The sequence below is a fragment of the Mesoplodon mirus genome (genome assembly GCF_964341445.2).
Source record: "Mesoplodon mirus genome assembly, chromosome: 4".
Lineage (NCBI taxonomy): Eukaryota > Metazoa > Chordata > Mammalia > Artiodactyla > Ziphiidae > Mesoplodon > Mesoplodon mirus.
The window spans coordinates 157,415,688-157,438,568 of NC_138979.1; the positions used below are offsets into that span (position 1 = coordinate 157,415,688).

Below are 22,881 nucleotides of genomic sequence, written 5' to 3' on the forward strand. Positions count from 1 at the left end.
TATTTTGATTGTTTACTGATTATCTTTTATTACTATTATTTTAAACAGAATTTTCACATTAATTAAGTACTTTGTTGCTGAGCACATACCACATGCTAATTGCCCAGGGGTAGTTTCGATTGAGACAGTTGTGGTGAGTGCCCTTAGGAACTTTAGCTCCTAGTGTGTGCTTATTTACCTTCACGGTGTCTGTCTGTATTGGAGACATATAGGTTATCCCTTGTGCTTTTCTCAGTCTCTTTTTATAGAATGAAATGACTTAGTCCTTAAATATGGCTGCACATCTTATGTTCTTAATTAAACCTGGCCTTTCTTCTTACTGACAAATATTAGCAACATAAGATTACCCTGGGGAATAAGCCTACACTTTGGCAACAAATTTTGAAGAGCCACAACTTTTTTCTTTTTCTTTTCTTTTTTTTTTTTTTTTTGTTAGGACAGACAAAAGGACATAGCAGTGGCCAGCCACCTTTGGTAACTCTACCCTTGGCATCATGTCCATTAGAACTTGCCCTACTTGTTTTAGGGAGGGAGTCCCATCTTGAATGTAATTATTGCATGTCTGCACCTAAATGCACAGCACATCTAATTTGGTTTTCCTTAAAATACTAACTCTTGAATAAAAAAGGGCAGATATCAGAAGCTATTGTGCTACTTAGATTTTGGTGTTTTAGTTGTATACTGTTTTATACCAGAAGGAATTATTGACATAATTATTGTTATCCTTTAGGGAAGCTGAAGTGGGGAAGTAAAGTTGGGCTTTTTGTATATCGGTAGAGATATTACCAATATAGACATACCATGTTTCTCACACGTTTTATTATATAGGCCTTATTACACATTATCATAGTTGTATATAAATGTCTTCTGTACTGGGTAGTGAACTCCTTGAACACAGTAGCTCTATCGTAGTCATTGTGGTCATTCTTTCCTTCCTGCCACTGCTACCCTTCTCCTTTCCATCTTCTACTCTCCATTCCCACCCCTGCCCTGTCCCTCTCTTCCCTTTTATCACTTATCTTCCTTAAAATATTTTAGTACCTGATAGTATTTAAGGCATTTTGTTTGTCCGGGATGTGGAGTGGGTCTCACCCTCAAAGAGTTTGCAATTTCCTAGTAGATGTCTATAAGTAACTGAAGTTATAAATATATGTTACCAAGTAAGTGTAACTACAAGATACAAAGTAATAGTTGCCATAGGAATGGTACAGAAAAGGGGCTATAGATTTCAGAGGAGAAAGTAATTGTTTCCAGCTAGAGAGAGGGGCAAGGCTTCGTGGAGGAGGTGGCCTTGCCTGATTGCTCTTTAGTTGCAAGTAATTTTTCTTCTCTGACATCCATAATCCTTCCTGGACTTTCCTTTGGCACTTACCAAAGAGAAGAAACACTGGACCGTCTTAGTTTGTGCAAACCTATTAAGTAAAAACTTTACCTTTAAGTGTATGAAGATACCATTTTTTTCTTAATTTTTTCCTTTTCTGAATGTGTTTATTTTTAGAAAGTTAGCAAACAACAAGAAGAAAATAAAAATCATCTGTAATGTCATAATCAAAAAAACATTTTAAACAAAGAGGGATTTTAGTGTGCTGTTCTTTGGAACTTGATTCTCTTTACTGACTATATCATGAATGTTAATATTATTAAGTGTTCTTCTGCAGTGACATTTTGGGGACTGTATTGCATTCTTTTATTTGTATGCACTGTGGTTTATATTTTCAATCCCTTATTGTTTCATGTGTGAACAGTCACAACTCCATTATATTTGGGGGGGATAAATTTTAAATAATACAGAAAAGCATGAAGAATAAAATATAATCACCCATTGTATCTGTTAAGATTGCTTTTGTCACCAAATAATAGAACTCAACTAATTAGGTGACTTAAAGAAATAGTTTTATGTTTGTTACCTAAGTTTGGAGCTGGTTTAATAGCATTTGTTCAGCAGCTCAATAATATTAGGTCTCTGGGTTGGAATTTCCCTAGTTTTTTTGGCTTTTCCTTAGAGTTGCAGGATGAGCACAGCAGCTTCAATTATGATCCTGTTGAAAAGTTAAGAAGCAGGTGACAGTGTGGGGCAGAGTTGTCCTTGCTCATCATCTTCTCAGACATGAAAAGGTCTTTCCTCAAAGCCCTCCAGCAGACTCTCCATGCATTCATTGAGCAGAACTAGAGTACACACCTAGATCAGAGTCTGGGCCCTCTTTTCCTAAGTCAAAAGATAATATGCCCAACATTTGAACAAAATGGGAAGTTTGTTAAGGAAAGAAAAAGAGAACACTTTGAGGTTGTGAGCAAATGACTACCGTACGCATATTCAAAAAACATTTTTTTTAAGTTTAAATTCTTAGAAGGGCGGCATGAAATGGTGTTTTTTGTTTGCTTACTTGTTTTTAAACTTCTGTCTAGGAAGTTACATGCTTATTATTCTAGTAGAAAAATAACATGTTAATTTTATAACTTGTTTAGCAGGTGTGATAAGAATGAAAGTCTTGCAGTAAAATGCTTTTTGGCCTTTTTCTTTCTGTCTAGTTGCAGTGCCTTTTATGGCTAATTGAAAGCAGAAATTAGGAAAAATCAGGAGAATCAAACTTAATAAGCAGTTCAAAAAATATTGCAAAGCTCATTTTTTTTATTGGCTACATAAGAATTTATTAGTAGTTTTAACCTGTATGTGTATGTTTATTTTTACTTACTTTTTCACCAACATATAACTTTTATACAGCATAGTATACACTTATTAAGTGTACGGCTCAGTAGATTTTTACATATGTGTAACCCATTTAATTGCCGTCCAGACAATTAGACAATTAGGCTCTGCCATCCAGAGCCCTAATATTATAGAGCTGCTGAACAAATGCTATTAAACCAGCTCCAAACTTAGGTGACAGACATAAAACTATTTCTTTAAGTCACCTAATTAGTTGAGTTCTATTATTTGGTGACAAAAGCAATCTTAACAGATACAATGGGTGGTTATGTTTTATTCTTCATGCTTTTCTGTATTTATCCCCCCCAAATATAGACCAAGAAAGTCCCTCATGCCCCTTCAAAGTCAATATTAACCTATATTTTGACCAAATTTCTCATTGTATACTTCTATTCAGTTGAATCAATGAAAGAAAAGATTTGGCAAAATATGAGTATTATATGAATGTTCTTGATTTTAGTATGAAGTGTTAAATTTGCTTGACTATTTTCTTCTTGAATCCCTTGAAAACAGGTTATAAAAAGAGTTACTCAGACTTGTTGATTTAATAACTGTCATGTTATATTTGGTTTCCTTAATGTGTTCATGGAATTTGTGGTATTCGTTTCTATTATTTTTATGGTAGTATAATAATTGATGGTTATGAAATTTTAGGGACGTCTTATACCATCTTGAATATAAGCCCTAAAAGCTCCGCAGATTTTAGTGTTCTGTTTATAGAGTTTGTGCTAAAAATTCCTTTTTCTTAGATGCCTTAGTTTTTTTTTATTCTTTAAAAATATGTTATAGCAGCCTACAAAGAAGTACTTACTTTCTGTCTGAAACTCAGGAAAGAACATATTGATTTACTAACAATTTGAAAGTAAGATTTAGGTTGCTCTTTGTTGGTATGTTACGTCCTCCAAACTTTCCCTTTATATGCCCTGATAAGTCTAAATTTATTTCAGGTAGACTTAACACCTAGTTTTGCTTTTGTTTATAACTTGAACATGTCATGATGCAATATAAAAATGACAATGACCGTTTGGCATGGATTGTTCGAGGTTGGAGGCTCTTGCCCTGGGGGCTCCATCAGTCCTGAGTACGCAGAGGGATTCAGTGTCTCAGCAAACCTGTACTAGATGCGCAGCATGCACCACAGCAGACAAGGAGTGTGGCTCTGGTACATCATGGCCTTTTGGTGAAAGTGACTGATAACATGTTTTGATAATATAATTTCATTTGATAACCTTGCTAGTCTGTGCTGATGGCATAGCTAGCATTTCGTTTACTTCATGTCATATTTTCAGATTGGATCTGGTTCCTCTCGTCTTGGAACAGCAACAACTATTAAAGGTAGGTGTGATCTAACCTGAAAGTTACCTCTGACTTTCCATTTCTTTTTTGTTTCTAGTAAAGATAACTGTATCATATATTTACATGTAATGAAAAATCATTCTTGAGGATAAAATTATGTATCTTTTTTTATGGTAGACTTTTTAAAATTTTTATTTATTTAATTAATTTATTTTTGGCTTCATTGGCTCTTCATTGCTGTGCACGGGCTTTCTCTAGTTGTGGCGAGGGGGGGGCTACTCTTTGATGCAGTGCGAGGGCTTCTCATTGCGGTGGCTTCTCTTGTTGCGGAGCACGGGCTCTAGGCGTGTGGGCTTCAGTAGTTGTGGCTCACGGGCTCTAGAGCGCAGGCTCAGTAGTTGTGGCGCACGGGCTTAGTTGCTCCGCGGCATGTGGGATCTTCCCGGACCAGGGCTCGAACCTGTGTCCCCTGCAGTGGCAAGCAGATTCTTAACCACTGCATCACCAGAGAAGCCCAAAATTACGTATCTTATATTAAAGATTAATTGATTTAAGTTGTGGTCTCCTTTCATCATCCACATTTCATAAAAGTATTTGACCATTTGCATTACATTGTATGAATTATAAATTTTGATCTTTAAGAAACTTCTTTGCCTTGAGGGAAGATACTTTCATGGGTTTTGATGAGGTCCATAGAAAACTAATTTAACGTGAAACCTTTAAATTGGGCACGAATAAGACACTAAAAAAAAGTTTTTTTCCTGTACAGCTTATATATCCCTTTTATTCAGTACATCTATTTCAGATAAATTCATTATTATTTTTGCCCTGTAATTTTATAACTCTCTAATTTTCCCTGGGAGGGAATTTTATGTTGTTTCAACTTGTTATTACATGATTTGCATTTCCTTTTTAAAAATTCTTTTGAAAGAAATAGTTGTATTAGCTAATATTATGAGGCTTTCCGTATTTGGTTTGTAGCACTATGAGAATAATTATGTGATCTGACAGTCCACGATACTTCCTGCTAGTTTAATGCATCTCCTATCACTGTAACCCTTGATACAAAAACTGCTTTAGTTAATAAATGTCTACTGTACTCCCTCATGTCCTTCCTTGTTATGCCACACTGTATGGCCTTTACTTTTCATATAGTGTCTTCATGGGTCTCTCTCCACTTTGTAGGAGATACAGACACCGCTAAGACTTCTGATGATATCAGTTTAAGTCTGGGCCAGAGCTCTAGTCTTTGTAAGGAAGGAAGTGAAGAACAAGGTAAGAACGTTTTACTTCATGATGCCCTTATGTAGTATGGTGACCAGGGTGAGCTTGTGGAATGTGCTCCTCATATTTTGGCAGAAGGTTATAATAACTTAATATGGTATTTTTTAGAAACATTAAAATAAAATGATTTGCTAGCATAACAGTAACACAGTGTTGTAAGTACTTACAGCTTTCTGGAATTCAGCTACACATTTCTGCCAAGTAAACAGGGAAACTTTATGAGCATATGCCCCAGAATGAATGTGAGATGGGAGATAAGAATCTGCTATTCCTTTAATTGGTCAGAGCATCTTGCTTAGCTTAGTGATAACCTAGTATGTAAAACTGTTCTCTTCCATTCAGTATGACGTCTAAATGCCAACTGCTGCATATGTTGCCCAACTGCAGAAACGACAGTGTGTTTTCACAGAGAAATAACTTGCTGTTGGACTTTCTGAGAAACTGTCTGCTTCCAGCTTGGTGCCTTCCTGTAACAGATTTTTAACCTTTAATAGAAATTTTGGTTTTAAGTGATATTTTTTTTTCCTCCTTATTCAACTCCATTATAAATGAGTATTTTGGATTTTATAGAGTTCCTTTTTTTTTAAGAACTGCCACATTTTCAAGTTTGGTTTTTAATTTTCAAACATGAAAGGACGGATATGTCATACCCATTTCAAGTGGAGATTATCCCAGGTTATATAATCAGTGAGCCAAAATTGGATTAGAAACCTGTCTCCCTGTTTCCAGCCTGTTGTTTTTATTAGCTTATGGGTGATGTTTGGTAGGCAGGCAAGGTGATAAATTTCCTGTACTGAATTATGAAACTTATTTATGAAGTCACAAATAGATCACTGAATTGTGACATTTTCCCATTAACTTAGTGTTTTACCCAGGTTTAATTCTTGTAAGTATATTTTGTTCCTGGTACTTAGCATTCTAGGTTTATCACTGTAGCCGCTTTTTTTGAATTACAGTACCTCGTCACTGTTTGCTTCTTTGGACCACCCCTCACAACCTACCCCTCTCCCCTTAAAAATACTTCTAAACATACTGTATGGTATGGAAGCTATTTTCTTATAAAAAGGAAAGGTGAATTAATCTCTTTGAGAATTACAGTATTCCTTTCTATAATATGTAATCACTAGTGTCTCAGAAACTGGATAGTGATCTTAGAGGGGCTAGTGCCACTACCATTACGGGTCATAGGTCTCTTTATTTTCCTCTGGAAAGTACCTTGTGCAAGTACGTTGGGAATTATATTCCTATAATTCTACCCTGGCAGATACATATTGACATAGATAGTGGTGTTTGACAGTAACTGAGTGCATACCGTTGCCCTGTGGGGGGTCAGCACACTTCCTCTGTAAAGCTTTGTTGGCCACGTGGTCTCTCCTGCAGCCACTCAGCTCTGCCATTGTAGAGTGAAAGAGGCCGTAAACAATGTATAAATGGGTGGGAATGTCTGTGTTACACTAAAACTTTACTTACAAACAGGCAGAGGGCCTCTTTGGCTCTACAGGTCTTAGTTTCTCAAACCGTGGTTTAGGTCTTTTTCTAACCACTTTATATGCATTCACCCAGTTAATCTTCACGACAAGCATTTGAAGTTAATACGGTTATTATTTTCACTTTACAGAGGAGCGAATCATAGCTTAGAGCAAAGTTATAAGAAACTTGCCCAAAGTCACCCATCTGCAAAGTGGCAGTTCTGTAGTTCAAATCGAGTTCTAAATCCTGCTTTTAATCACTATGCTATACTACTTTTACATAGTTTTATAACTTGCTTTTATCATGTAACATTTTCACACGTGTTTCACATTTAACAATTATTATGGAGTACTCATATGTGCCTGGTACCAGTCTAAGTACTAGAAATAATGGGTGAACAGACAAAAATTTCTACCCTTGTGGCTTCCATACTACTAGTACGGAAACATACTATTATAAATCAAATATAGATGTAGTAATAGAGACAGAGGATAGGGCGTGCTGGGGGCTCTGGCCATCGTAAGTTTATAAATAGAACGGTTGAGGGAAAACCTCGCTAAGCGCAAAGACCTGAAGGAGGTGAAGGAGCGAGCTGTCGGGATATTTGGGAGGAAGGCGGCCTCCGTGCAGAGGTAGCACAGGCAAAAGTCCTAAAGCAGGAACATGCCTGTCAGGTTTGAGAAATAGTGGGGCTGGTACAGAGTAAGTGAGGCCAAATTACAGTCTTGTAAGCCATTTTAAAGATTTTGCTTTTAATTTCCAGTGAGATGATAAACTGCTCTGTAGGGTTTTGAGCAGAGAAGTGTCATCATCTGTGTTACATTTTAACAGTTGTTCTGGCTCCTGTGTTGAGAATATATTAAAAGGGGCAAAGGCTGTTGCAGGGAGCTCAGTTAGCAGATTACTGCAATAATCGGGGCACAGATCAGGGTAGCGAGAAGTGGTCTGACTGTGTGTGGCAGATGTTAATGAGAGATATGTGGATGGATTTGGAAATACCGTGTGAGAGGAGTAGTAGTCATAGATGACTCTAAGATTTTGGGGTTAAAAAATGGGGAGGATGGAGTCTCCATTAACTGAAAGGGGGAAGACTGAGAAGGAGCAGATTTAGGAGTGGGGAGAGCATGGTGGAGGGAAGAGAGGGAGTTCAGTTTGGGCACGTCAAGTATGAGTTGCTGTTAGACTTCTAAGCAGCAGTAATTGGTAGATAATTAGATAGGTCTGGATTTCGGGTAAGACATCAGGGTTGAGGTTTTAAATTTAGGAGTTTTCAGTGTATAAATATCAAAAATAAAAATTCAGTTATGTCACATGTGGGGTTGGGTTAACATGAAATTCATGAACTAACAGGGAAAGCCTCTACGGTTAGCTGGCCTGGAGTTGAGGCAGCCTGGCTCCCTGAGCCAAATCCCTGTAGATCTTGGCTAGGGTTAGGCACCACCTAGTGGCTGTCGTTCATTCTGGCTTAAATATCAGCGGGGGCTCTCCTGGCTCTCTGGCTGGTTTGGATTTACAGGACAGTGACCTTTAATTAGTTGTTAGTTAGCAATTAGTTGACTAGTTGGCACTCATTTCATCAACATGATTCAGGATGATTGGGAGAAAACTGAGGTTGTGGGGATGTGTCCTCTACATTTTCTAAGAAGGGGTTATCTACAGTTTCCCTCCCCAGCCTCACTCATGTCTTCCCTACCCAAGATCAGAACTCTAGTCCATCCCTGTATAGTACCGGGGCTGGGTAGAAGATGCAGGAACTAGTTACACGTATTTCTGAACTTCAGTTATTATGGGGCCAGAAAATTGGATGAGACCTACAAAAGAGAAAGTATAGATAGAAGAATGAAGAGTTCCAACTGTTGAGCTCTGAGCCACTGTAGTCTAATAAATCCAGGAGACTGAATTGGAACAACTGGTGAGGTAGAGGTGTGTATCCCCACATTTCAAGGAGAGTATAGTGATCAGCTTTGTCAAATATTGCTGATAGGCCAAGTTGTATGAGACCGAGACTTGACCATTGGACTTAGCGTAGAGGTTGTTGGTGACCTTGATAAGCTTCTTAATGGGGTGGGACTAGAATACGTGTCAGAGGAGATGAATTGAAAACAGTGAATATAGACTACTTTTTGGTGAATTTTTGTAAAGGAGATCAGAGGTACAAGGTGATAGCTTGCAGGGGAAGTGAGGACAAAGGAGGAGATTTGGATTTTGTAAGAATGTTAAGAGAAATAACAGCTTGTTTTGTATAATTGATGGGGATGATCTAGAAGAGAGGAGGAAGATATGATTTTTGTTTATAAAAGTAGTATGTTAATTCTAGAAAATACAGTTAAGTATGAGGAAGAAGATAATTTACACTTCTGCCATTGAGATAACTGTTGTTAATATTTTTTCGTGTGTCACTTTTTTCCTTATTTTTTATTGTGATATAGTTTACATACCATAAAATTCACCCTGTTAAGTATACAATTCAGTGGTTTTTAGTATATTCACAGATTTGGGTACCTATGACCACTATCCAACTCCAGAACATTTTCATCACACCCAAAAGAAACCCATAACCATTATACTCCCCATTTCCTCCTTCAACCAGCCCCTGGCAACCACTAGTCTACTTTCTGTCGCTATGCCTTTGCCTATTCTGGACATTTCATATAAATGGAATTATGTAATATGTGGCTTTTTGTTTCTGGCTTCCTTCACTTTGCATGTTATAGCATGTGTCAGGACTTTATTCCTTTTTATGGCTAAATATGGTATATTACTTTTAACATTCCTACAAACATATGTACATATACCCTTAGTATTCTCTTTAACTCTTACAGACTGGAGTCATATTTTTTATATAGTGCCATCTTTTTCACTTTAAGTATTTTCTCATATTACATAATCTTTGAAAACATTTGTAGTGCCTGCATGGTGTTATTACTAGACAGTGTAATTTATTCAACCTCATTTTACTGGACAATTTTATAGTTCTGTGTTTTAAGGAGTTTTATAACAACCTGAGATGAACAACCTTTTTCTAAAACCTTATTCACATATCTGATTTTTACCCTTTAGTAAAAATTTCTAGAAATAGTTAGTGATCAAAGGGTAAGTATATTTTTGAAGGCTTTTGTCAACATCGCTAAATTGCTTTGCAGAAGGTTGGTTGCGCTAGTTTGCACCACCATGAGCAGTATGTGAGATGCTTTTCTTATCCTGAACACTAACGGTAGCTATCACTGGAAAAAAGTTTAATTAGATGAAAAATAGAATCTCTCTGGGTTGATTTGAGCCTGTCTTTGACGGTATTGCTACCAGTAAGAAAAATGTCTAAGAAGACATGTTTACTTGGAAGTTTCCTAAACCACCTAAAGTTCTTCCTGACAAAGTCAAACTTATTATGGTATATTTATTTAGCAACACTGAAAAAAACACATGTATTAAAGCAAGTTTGGCTGTGTCTTTTAAAATGAAAAACTTAACTTTCTGCTTTATTAATGTCTTGGAAAGGAGTTGGTTTTGATCATTAGTATTTTTTAAAAAGTCTTTTGTTGTATTTTAGAATTAGTGGTTTTCAACTACTTACTCAGTTAAGTTTTTGTTTTATGAAATTCATATCCTTGAAATGTGACTATTACACCATCCCATAATTGTTTATTAGGGATATAGAGAGTTTTTAGAAATAACATTATAAATTAATACTACAGAAAAGTAAATACAGTACTAATTTTTAAATTTGGGTTTTTAAAGAATATAAGAACCCAAGTACAGTGGCACAGTTTTGGACAAATGAAAAGAACATTGGTTTCACTTATCTTGAAGACTTTAAAACATAAGGTAAAGCCTAATATGTCATTTATAAATCACAGTTTATATGGTACATTCTAGAGGGTACCTCTAAGTTTTTAATTACTTAGATCTAATCTACATTTAGATTTTTTAAAGTACATAAATATTTCTAGTATTTCATTTTTATTTTACATTAATCTTAAGGGAAAATGTATGCTTTTATTATTTAAGGTAACTCTACTGGGAAGAGTCTAACTTATTATAGAATCTGTTATTGTATTTTTCCTATCTAGTTATGACAAATAAGACAATAATATTTCATTTTATTGAACTAACAGCAGATTCAACCATCCTTATCTGTCAAAAGGTATATAAAAAATCAGCTATTGTACAGTTCGGTTGTCAAGCTATATTTCAAGATAAATTACTATGTAGGTAGGTGGGTAGATGGGTTTATTTATATTTATATCTATATTTATATATATAGTATATATGATAACTCAAGTCACTAATCACTGCCCTAAATGGTGAACTGAAGGAATAGTCTTACAGATATAGGAGGGGATATGTATTTTTTTCATGAAGCATTTTGTAATCGTTGCATCCGTGGTGAAAGATAAAATGTAGTATTTTGCCCTGTAATTATTGTTTTAATCTTTTTCAACCGCTGTGAACAGTAATGTATCTTATATCATTATATCATATCTTGTCTGTGCATTGGTCAGCCTTTTGATTTTTTTGTTTGTTTCTGATTACTCTAGGTTTTTGTGGATTTGTAAAACAATTATATTAGTTTTTTTTAAAGATTTTTAATTTTGCAAGGTAAAATAATGATAGCTACCATACATTGTGCTAAGCAACGTTATGTTATTAACTCAGTTATTGCATGGTACTAAGTGAGATTGATATCACGTTTTACAGATGAGGAAACAGAAGCTTAGAAAGGTAACCCAAGGTTACCTAGTTAGTAAGTTAGGGACAGAACTCGCACAGAAATCCAGGTTCATTTTAAGTATAATCCTTTGTTGCTTCTTATTTTATTGTTAATAATCTATAGAACTTTTTCTGAAGCCAGTTGAAGATTTGGAAATTGAGTTCATTCCGTTAGTAGAATGCTTTCTTTGTACAGCTGTGAAATAAAACCAGCCCTTTGGAATAACTGGTCAACTGTTATTCAGTAAGCTACTTGAGAAATTGTTTATACTTTTATGGTACACTGTGAATTCTTTCCATTGTTAAACAGTAGAAAAAACAGATTGTAGATTTGTGTTAACATTTCCAAATATATGTTTGAAACAGATTTGGCAACTGATCGGAAGCTCTTCCGTTTGGTCTCCAATGATTCCTTCATCTCCATTCAGCCGTCCTTATCCTCATGTGGACAGGACTTACCAAGAGACTGCAGTGACAAAGTGAGCCTGCCAAGTCACAGCCACCACCACCACATTGAGCAGTCTCTGTCCAGTGCCTGTGACACAGAAGTAGCATCTCTTGTCCCTTTACATTCACACTCTTACAGGAAAGATCACCGGCCGCGAGGTGTACCACGGACTTCTAGCTCTGCTGTGGCTTTTCCAGACACTTCACTGAATGACTTCCCTCTGTATCAGCAAAGACGTGGGTTAGATCCTGTTAGTGAGTTAGAATCTTCCAAGCCTCATTCTGGATCCAAAGAATCCTTGGTGGAAAATTCTTGTTTACCTGGGGAATTTCAGCTTGTTGGTGAGCTGAAAAACAGTAATTCTCAGCCACCTACCAAAAGTGGGAAGAGCAAACCCTTGAAAGCAGACAAAAGCATGGACAGCTTGCGGAGTCTGAGCACGCGCAGTAGTGGCTCAACAGAGAGCTACTGCAGTGGTACGGACCGGGACACTCACAGCACCGTCAGCAGCTATAAAAGTGAGCAGACCAGCTCCACTCACATAGAGAGCATCTTGTCAGAGCACGAGGAGTCTCCCCAAGTGGGAAGGACCAGTGGTCAGAAGAGAGAGTGCTGCGCTGAGCCAGAGGACAAGAGTAGCTGTGCCAGTGACAAAAGGACTAGCGGTGAAAAAACTGCCTTGGAAGTGAGTACGAATAGTGGGGTTCAAGAAGCCAAGCATTCTAATAGCTCTGAGGACATGCACAATCAGAAAGGTCTCGGCACCTCTGCATCTGAAGAAGCCAATAAAAACCCCCATGCAAATGAATTTACTTCACAGGGGGACACACCACTTGGGAAAACTGCTGAAAACAAAGAGGAGGGGAGTGATAAGCCAGCTGTTTCAGTGGATTCAAAAGTTGGTAAAGATGGTGGTGGAAAGCAAAAGGAAGGGGATGTACGACCTAAATCCTCTAGCTTAATCCACCGGACAGCCTCTGCTCCTAAGTCAGGCAGGAGACGGACAGGAAAAAAACGGGCTAGCAGTTTTGATTCAAGTCGGCATAGGGACTATGTGTCCTTTCGAGGTATTTCTGCTACCAAGCCACATAGTGCTATATTCTGTCACGATGAGGACTCCAGTGACCAAAGTGACTTGAGCAGAGCGTCAAGCGTTCAGTCTGCTCACCAGTTTGGCAGTGACAGCTCCTCTGGCACCACTTCCCATTCACGTCAGTCTCCCGAGGGCAGATACAGCGCCCTAAAGACCAAACACGCCCCTAAGGAGCGGGGCACCGACTCTGAGCACGCCCACAAAGCCCATCTGGGCCCTGAAGGAACTGGCAAAAGGCGGACAGCACGGCGGACTTCCAGCACAAATAGCGCCAAGACTCGGGCCCGCGTCTTGAGCCTGGACAGCGGCACAGTAGCGTGTTTGAATGACTCCACTGGGCTGATGGCACCCGAAAGCATAGAACCCTTAACCACTTCAAAATCAGATCTCGAGGCCAAAGAGGGAGAGGTGCTAGATGAGCTGTCTTTATTGGGACGGGCTTCCCAGTTAGAGACAGTCACTCGATCTAGGAATAGCTTGCCAAGCCAGGTCGCATTTCCTGAAGGCGAAGAGCAAGATGCAGTCAGTGGAGGTAAGTAAACTGCAGGAAGAGATTTACCCAGGAGTCACTGTAGTTCTTGGTGCTATTGATTGGAGTACCAATTCAGAGTGTATTTTGTGTTGATAGCCCCTCTTCCACTATGTTGTTAAAATAAACTTTCTTTGCATGAAGAGGGAGGGAGGTGTTTATCTTAGAAAAGGTTTCGGTGTGAACACCAAGAAAATGTTTTTTCGTTGTATTATTTGAGTATGTCAGTTTGTTCTTGAGGGCATTCACCTTTTCTGAGCCATTTGCCACCTGTTAATGTTTTACCAGGAATAACAAAAAATTGGTCCCCTTCCTCCTGTGTACAGCCATAGCAACAACAAAATGTAGAATTTTATTAGGGCGCCAAACCATTTTTAGTTCTCTCTTATACAGTGTGTGCTACTGAACTTTCAGAATTAGGTCACTCAACCTGTTACATAAGATTTGTCCAAGTATTACTTTAGTTCTGACTGTGTACTTTGAAAACTTGTGGCTCTTTTTTTGTCTCTCTCTTTGGTTTTATTTCTTGCTTACTCAAGTTGTAGGCATTAAAAACATTTTATTTTTTTTCTGTAACTTCACATTAAATTTATTAATCAGCGTTTATAGTTTATATTGACATTTATTGTCCATTACTGGATATATGGTGCTCCCTATGATAACAGTGGTGGTGTTTTGATTAAAGTAATAGCTTATTTATTTCAGGTTTATGAGGAATTGTGCAAAACTTGTTAGGTGATTTTATATTGTCAGTGTGTATTGGCCATTTTGTTTATTTCGGAGTTGTTTCTCGGTATTTCCTTCTGCCCAGAATAGTTTGCTTACTCTGTTTGGTTATTATGGAATCTCATTCTTGACTAGAATCAGAAGAATGAAGTCCTGTGTTGCTAGCTAGCACGTGGCTTTTTTATCCTCCACCTCATATCCTTTAACAAAGCTTACATCTTTAGTTTTAAAGTTTATAGTCTGTTGGTGTAGTGATGTTCAGTCTTATGAAAAGTTAAGCTGAGTTTTTTGTTTGCACAAACATTCTGAAACAAGGAACAAGCTTTTTCTCTCAAAGAATTCTAATTTCACCCACAGTGTTTTAAAAGTCCATAATGTGGTAAACATTCTCTTCTTTTGGTATAGTTTCTAACAAAGATTAATTTCTAATGGGAATGTAAAAAAATGATCTTTAGTACCTAAGGAAGAAACTAGTCTGTCAGACCTAAATATTGAGAACTAATTATATCTGAAGTTATAATCATTTGGTGACAATATAGTAATTAAATTCCCTCAAGTCTTTGATGTGGGTATCATTGTGTTTTTTATAAAAGGTCTGAAATGCTTTTAGTGATTTCTCACACAAATCATATCAGATATGTTCACAATATGCAAGAAACCATTGGGTTTTAAATTATAGCTTAATTTTTATTAAAGTTGTCATTAAAATTAATTTTAAGAGTGAATATGCAATGATAGAAAAATATTGCTGTTCTAAATATTGTTGAAATGTAAATACTAAAGTATGTGTAAGAGCTATAGTAAATCTTATGTCTTTGTATTTAAAATGCCATTTCCTTTTCATAGGGATGTGGGGCGCTCTGTTTTTTAGGCAAGGTTATATGAAGGTCTTATTTGCTTCTCAGTGCTGATCTTTGACTAAGATGAGCCCTCATTTTTCCAGATTCCAGCTTTTCTTTTGTTTGTGTTCTTATTTTTTTTTTAAAAAAACAAATCATCGACTGTTAATAAGAAACAAATAATGAACTAAAAATTTCCACGCACTTCAGTGGAATAAATGTAATCATCTGTGGGCTGTTAAAAAACATTTTTTGCCAAAGGCAGGCATTGTCGGGGCTATTTTTATTTGAGCTTCAGTGTGTTTAGAATAAAAATAAGATCAAAACTAAACTGCTTAAATGTATTGGATTTATATTTAGTTGGTTTTCATGACATTTTAATAGGGTCTTGTTTGGGCTTTTTGGATAATTGGTGGTAGTGGGAGGGGATCTATTTTGGTTTTCATTATTTAAAAATTATATAGACTCCCAAGTACTTTGTAAAATTTATTAGATTGTTACTTCTTTTTGATAATTAGGAGAAATTTTTCTTGGCTATCTATTCTGCTTTACATACTCTACTCCTGAAATGTGTCAGCACAACAGAGGATACTGCTTGACCATTCACATGGCTATGCATAAACCATAAGTAGATTTTATCCTAATGAATTTGGATGTGTTAATGAGTTCTCTGATGATTTCTTTTTGTCTTGTCTTTAAGCTGAATGGGTGTTGGTCCTGTGGAAGGATGGAACTAAGGAAGTGTTCTTTAATGTACCAAAATAAAATATTCTAAAATAGCAGGTACCTAATACAGTGACATGGAGTTATACATCCTTGTTAGTATATGGGCTCATTGTAGTCGTGACTCTGGGAAAGCTGCTTACCTTCTTAAGCCTTGGCTTCCTCATCTTAAAATGGAGATGATAGTAGTTTCTATCCCATAGGGGTTTGTTTTTTGTTTTTAATAGATCTTTATTGGAGTATAATTGCTTCATGATACCGTGTTAGTTTCTGTTGCACAACAAAGCGTATCAGCCATATGCATACACATGTCCCCATGTCCCCTCCCTCTTGAGCTTCCCTCCCAATCCCACCCATCTAGGTGGTCGCAAAGCACCGAGCCGATCTCCCTGTGCTATGCTGCTGCTTCCCACTAGCTATCTGTTTTACATTAGGTAGCGTATGTATGTCCATGCTACTCTCACTTGGCCCCAGCTTCGCCCATCCTATAGGGTTTTAATGAGGACTACAGGAGTTAATAGATGTAAAATGCTTACAACAGTGCCTGGCACACAGTAACAGCTTAATAGTGCTGATGTTTCTATTTCACAGGCCAGTCTGTTACACTACTCATGTATCCTATCCTTAAAGTTGAAGAAAATGATTAGATATAGAAATACATTAAAGATACTCTCATTGTGCCATTGTGAAACTCAATAACAGTAAAAATAAATAATCTGAATTCCTAATTTCTTACATGATACCAAAAAGAAAAATATTTTTATTAACATCTAATCTAGTAATATGGATTTTAATCTTGGCAGCAATATGTCATATAAATTTTCTTTTGATACTGAGTCACATAGCAAATGATTGTTTTCATAGGACATCTCACCATTGATCTAGTACTTTGGTTAAAATTGGATTTCATCAATAATGTTCTGTGATTGCTTAGGCAGGAAAATTTTATATTCAGGCTAAGACATTTTCTACTGATGATCTCTTGTTTTTGCATTTAATTTTTCTTTTATAATTATGAAGCATATCTTTAATAACTTATGACTAGTATTTTAGGAATAAAAAGTACAGACAAGTTATATATGATAGAAAATTATCCTGTTTTCTTTTGGGTAACTTAAACTTATATATTGCCTAATTCAACAGACTGTAAAGAGCAACCAGAATAGGAAGGTTTATATTCATTCTGTTATTCTTTGTATTTTTTTCTGAATTTCTCAACCTCTGTTTTTCTGTTTGAGAAAATTATTTTAAATGTAATACTTGGGTCACTATTTTATAAGCATGAAATAAGATCCTATTATAATATTTTTGTGCTGGCAACCAAAGTAGTCTTTTTTTAAGGGAATGTCACTTTATTTAAAGAAAAGCCAAATCTTGATAAACAGTTTATGAGGGTTTGTACCATACATGTAAATTTGATCCCAAATATTATTGAAAAAAAAAAGACAAAGACCACTGAACAGACAAGAATATGTGGATTAAAACTGTTTTATTTTACTGAGTAGAGGGAATCTAAATTCTAAGAAACTTAATTTTCTGATTTCCCAGTCAACATAGTAAGTGAGAAGAAGAAAATTAGTAGAAAGGGAGGGGTGCTTATAGAGGCTAAAAATAATGACAGCAGAAGAAATGCACTGCTAATTCTACGGAAGCTGGAATAACCATACACACCAGTGCCAAAAACAGAATGGTAGGGAGTCATTAAATCCAGGGCAAACTATCTTAATTTGTTCAAGGACATCACAGAATCATAACTTAATGCTGTGTTACAGTATAACGCACTAATAAATGTCTGTGACTAAGGAAAGATTGTATTATATTTAGTCTATACTGAGAAGAAAGCTTAGACATATAAAACCACATAGAAGAATGCTCATTAGATGTAGTAAGCAGGTTTGTATGCTTCAGTTACTTGAAAAAATTATCTTCTCTTAAAGCAGTGTCAAGAAAAGGTATTTTATTGATGAGGCAAATAAGGGTTTGTATATCAAATTCCCAAAACCAGCCCATTCTTTCTAGCAGCAGTAAAGTTCTGTTTAAGGATTCAAAGTTACATTTTAATACCACCTCTAATTACTAACTGGATAGTCTGGCAAGCCATTAAACCTGTGTCTCAATTTCCTCAATTGTGAAACAGTAATAATAACTGTTTAAGCATGTCTCACAGTTAATGATCAGACTCTAACAAGCTTCCATGTGTCAAGTGCTTTTTAGATTTATTATGAAAACTAAGACACTGATGCCATTTGTAAGGAAGTTTTCCTTTTCAAATATGTCACTTCAAATATATATTCTTCACTAATGATCCCTTATTATGTGAATCTCCTGAAAATATATTCAAAATTGTTTCTGAGTGCAGTTTTCCAGGAGAGAGGGTCTATCAGACCATTCACAAAGGATTCAAAAAAATTAGGAACCACCTATGAAAGTAAGTAATCCTTAAACTATATATCTTTTAGGAACTGTTCCTAAATGACTCCAGAGTATCATTTAACTTTGTCTACCCAACTGTATTTGTGTGACGGCCTGGGATTATGGAGAGTATCAATAAAGATATGCAAATTCTCTAACTCAAGATACAGCTAATAATTTTGTTGTTGTTTGCTACTGTTTGTTGGTTCATGTGTCAAAAAAATAGAGTAGACCTTTAAAATGTTTTCATAGATGGAAATGATTTAAATTCAGAATGAATGCTTAGAAATTGTGCAGCAGATTCTTGTTCTTTGGCCACCCAGAAAATGATGCTTGTAAGGATTTGTTTCTATATTAGAACAAAATCTTTGCATGCTGATGTTAGCATCATTCTTGACTGACATGGAAAGTAAGAAAGGGAAAAGATGTTTAGATAAGATGGATTTCATGCCTAGACTAAAATATTTCCTTTAAAATGTTTTTTGCAAAATCATTTGAATGTTCATTTCTCCATATAATAACTTAATTCTTAAGTAAAATAATTTTTACCTTGAAGAATATTTCAGTGTATTTCAGAATGTTTATATTTATATTTTAATTTTCTGAAAGGTGTATATATTGGTTTCATACTTTCATCTTTTTTCCTTAAAGTGTTGGCTTAAACAGCTTGCTTCTGTGGTACCAAAACACACATTTTTATTTTCGTGATCTTCCCAAATTTACTCCTTTTTTCCTACAATAGACACTGCCCTCTGAAAACAACACCTTTCTTGAGTAGTGTCTTCTGTCTAAATTTTTATCAATTCATTTACTAGCCATTGAGCTATCACAAGAGGCCAGCCATAGCAGCATGTAACAACTAGAAAGCAGCTTATTACATATGAATCCTTTCACTAAGCAGTCAGCTGTATGATACGCATCATTTTTAAGTGGCATCTTTTTCTATATGTATTTTTGCTCATAACTTTCCGATTTTTGAGATACAATATGAACAAGCCTCACGTTCTGCCTCACCAAATTGTGTTCTTTTGTGCCATCCCAGTCATCCTGAAAGTATATTAGTGCCTTTAATGCTTTCTCTGTTTTTTAACAGACTAAAACAAACTGGAAGTCTATTGTTTTAATACCCCCATATTAAAAAAAAATAGTGCGTTAAAATAATTCACTATAGAATGTGTAGAATTTTCCTTAACTCGTTGAGATAAATGGGAAGTAACTCCTTAGGCGGGAGGTGTATATGTTGTTTTCTCTGTGGTCTTTAGGAATAGATCAGACCACAGCTGTCTAAAATATCTTCGGATATCTGTGCCTTGTGCATGAGAATGTTTAAACTTAATTGAATGATTGTATCACACTCCAGAAATAGAGGTAAATTATCTGAAGTTATCTCTTAAACTTATGATGGTAATTCAGTCTCTTGAAGTCTTTTTAACACAAAGAAATAATTAGAAAGTCAAGACTCTTATAATTTTTTTTAAATGTTAAAAAATTCACATTTGTCTAAATATATGTCCTTGAAAGTGCTTTATATCTGTCTTGCCATTCATGGTTTTTGAATCACTTGAATGTTTATGATTTTTTTTCTCCTTTACCTACACATGCATAAAATTTAGTTGTACCTAGAGTGCTAAATTTTTACTGTTTGCATTTTATACTCATTATTATACTAGTTAATTTTATTCTTTGCCAGGGGATACTGAGTTTTAAGCAATATCAACTTCAAAACCAGGTTTTAAAGTGTTTTCTCTCTCCTCTCTGGTTCCCTAGTTAAAAGATTTTGTTGTTTTTGTTTTCTTTCTCTTATAAAGTTAAAGGATTCAAAAAGAGTTTTTTGCAGTTGGATTGTGGAAGTGAATTTTCATCAAGTAAGGCTATAACTTATCTGACTGAGCATGCTTACAGCAAATTATTTTTAAGCTTTAGACACTTTTTCCCCCTCGGCTCTAATAGAACTGGACCCCCACTGGAACCTGTTCCAAATGGAAATATTCTATTATAAGTAGCACCTTCCCAGGGGGGGCATGGTTTAATCTTATTTGTGTGACCATAAATAATAGCACAGTGTTTTCAGCCGAATGTGTGATCCTAGCTACTGTTAAATGGGTGACTCTAGTAAACATTGAATATTCTTTTATCATTGGTTATTTATACCCTGAATATTACAGAGGATAACATGGGCAGTAATCATAACTCCATTTTAATACGTTGTTCTATGGACGTCTAAACTTTTGATATGTTTCTAAAACTATTAAGAAAATAGTGTTAATAGTTATTTTGCAGATAACAAAATGTAGGTGGTATGTTACTAGCAAAAAAAAAAAAGTGCCTTCTGGGGAAACCAAAGAACATTTTGACTACAAATGGACACCGTACTTTTGTTTTTTTGTCCCAATACTATGGAATAACTAGCTTTTATTTTAAATTAACCCCATTAAGTCCTCAGTAGAAGGAAGACAGTAAAGAAAGCTGTTTCCTATGTCCCTTCTTCCTCTTCTCAGTGTTCAGGGATCATCTATTACTTTTTTCCAAAACCTTCTGAATAATTTTAGTACATTTTATGGATTAAATTATCCTCTATAAATTCTATCTGGGTAAATTTACTCTGTTATTTTGGTTGAAACAATATATGTAAAACTAGAAAGAATGTTTGAAAGTTTCTTAACAGAAGTGAATTGACCTGTAAATTGAGCAATAGTTTATTACAACAAAAGAATAGAAATCTTCAATATAATTTCAAAAATAAGTCTTGAATTGAGGTTTAAAATAGTGACTTAAAATTTCCTAACCCAAATTAACCTTACTGACGTCTGAAAACCATTAACAGGTATATGAGTCACTCATCTAATTCCTCATTTCTTCTTTCAAGTGGCTTGTTTGCTTTGTTTTATCCTTCATCCAATGACTGCCATGCCAATATTATGTTTTCTTCTTAGTGCCAGTGCTGGTTACTGTTTCCTCTGTTGAGGTCTTGGTTGTCAGGAATAGGCAAAGCACACAATATGCTCTGTAGGTTACAGTGACAAACAGGCATCCTTGACTCTCTAAATCAGCACCATACGATACAGCTTTCTGTGGTGCTGGAAGTGTCTGTATCTGGCCACATGCAGCTGTTGAGCGCTTGAAATATGGGTCATGACTCTGGTAAACTGAACTTTTAATTTTCATTAATTTAAGTTTAAATAGCCATATATGTCTAGTGGTTACCATGTTAGACAGCACAGTTCTAAATAATCATATTTAATCAGGATTATTCTCACAGGTCATATATAATTTTTGTATACATGAGCTTTTACATCACAAGTAACAGCCTTTTCACATTAAAGGAATTTCCATTATATCACAATAAAACTGGTGAAAGAAAAGAAAAGAAGTATTAGCTCCGGGAGTCAAGTTTGGTTTGGATTCAAAGCCCCAAAGCTTAATTCTGATTTAGTTGTCTAACTTTAGAATGTCACTGGAGTGCGTGAGCAGAAAAAGAAAGAAGGAATGTAAATTGTTGACCCGTTATTTGTGACTTACACTTCTTACCGGCAGAAGCTTGCCAAGTGGGTGAAATAATTCTGTGCTTATCGTCCCTTTAATAAAAGAAAACATTGCCTAAAGATAGAGAAGTCCATGTCTTCTGGAGGTAATCCATATATTCCTAATTATAATGGATTAATTACACAAAGAACGTTCACTGGGGCAGCCTGGGGAAGGGATAAAAGTGTAAACATTTAAAAGAATACTTTATTAAAATCAACATTTAAATTTATGGAAATGGCTGTTGCTAAGAAGAATAATGATGAGAATTAGTAATGCCTTCAAAACGTCAAGAACACTTGTCAGAGAACTGAAGTCCAAATACAACATTGTTGATTTTGTAATCCATTTCATACTTGCTGAAAAGAAAGAAATTTTCATTTGTTTTAAAAAAAAAATGTCATCTGGACTAAGTTGTTTTGTCTTTATTCATATTTAGTATCAAAATACCCTTTCTCAAAATCAAAATGATTCTTAAAATATTTAGATCACTATAGGAAACAATTGTTTTAGATTCAAATGGATAAACATCATTTTGCGTTTTGTTTTAGAAACCGAAATCAGTCATGGTTTTATAAAATTTTATGTAATTCTATTAAGCCATAGTTTTGATTTTCTCATTGTTATATATTTGGTTTTAGTTGGTACTTTATTGCTTTTGGATTAAGCTATGGGTTTCTCATTTTTTTTGGTGATATTTTGCTGGCATTTGCTTCCTAGTGTTGAGGGGACCAGTGTGAGGGCATGGAGTTGAATAAAGTTCGATGGCAGCAAACTACTCTACAGTTAACATACACACATGCTACCTTGAATTGAGCATTTAAAAAGCTAGTTGTGCAGCATAGCAGGCAGCAGTTTCATTTAATGCTGCCAAAACTGTGGCACAGGGTAGTGTGAGATAAACTTACTGCCTGACTCCTCGTCATCCCAAGTACTATCACTGTTGCTTTTACTGTCTTCATGAAAGGAAGAAATTAATGCCCCTTTACCATTGGTTGGAACTGACACATACAGTACTTTTAAGGCTGACTTAAAGGGCCAGTAGAGGAATATGGGACTAAATAAACAAGACTTTTAGAAAAAGATTTAAAACAACAGAGATCTTAAAATAGAAAATTGAGGTTG

The 22,881-nt window shown here is 35.7% G+C and overlaps 1 protein-coding gene across 5 annotated transcripts in view; it reads left to right on the forward strand.

Annotated features, from left to right (window-relative positions):
* PCNX1 (pecanex 1) overlaps positions 1-22,881 on the forward strand; it is a 172,468-nt gene that overhangs the window by 44,919 nt on the left and 104,668 nt on the right. For all 5 annotated transcript variants that reach the window (XM_082617814.1, XM_082617816.1, XM_082617815.1 and 2 more), the window contains exons 4-6: positions 3,997-4,042; positions 5,189-5,278; positions 11,831-13,537. In XM_082617814.1, coding sequence (XP_082473940.1) covers positions 3,997-4,042; positions 5,189-5,278; positions 11,831-13,537 — 1,843 coding nt within the window. The remainder of the gene's footprint in view (positions 1-3,996; positions 4,043-5,188; positions 5,279-11,830; positions 13,538-22,881) is intronic.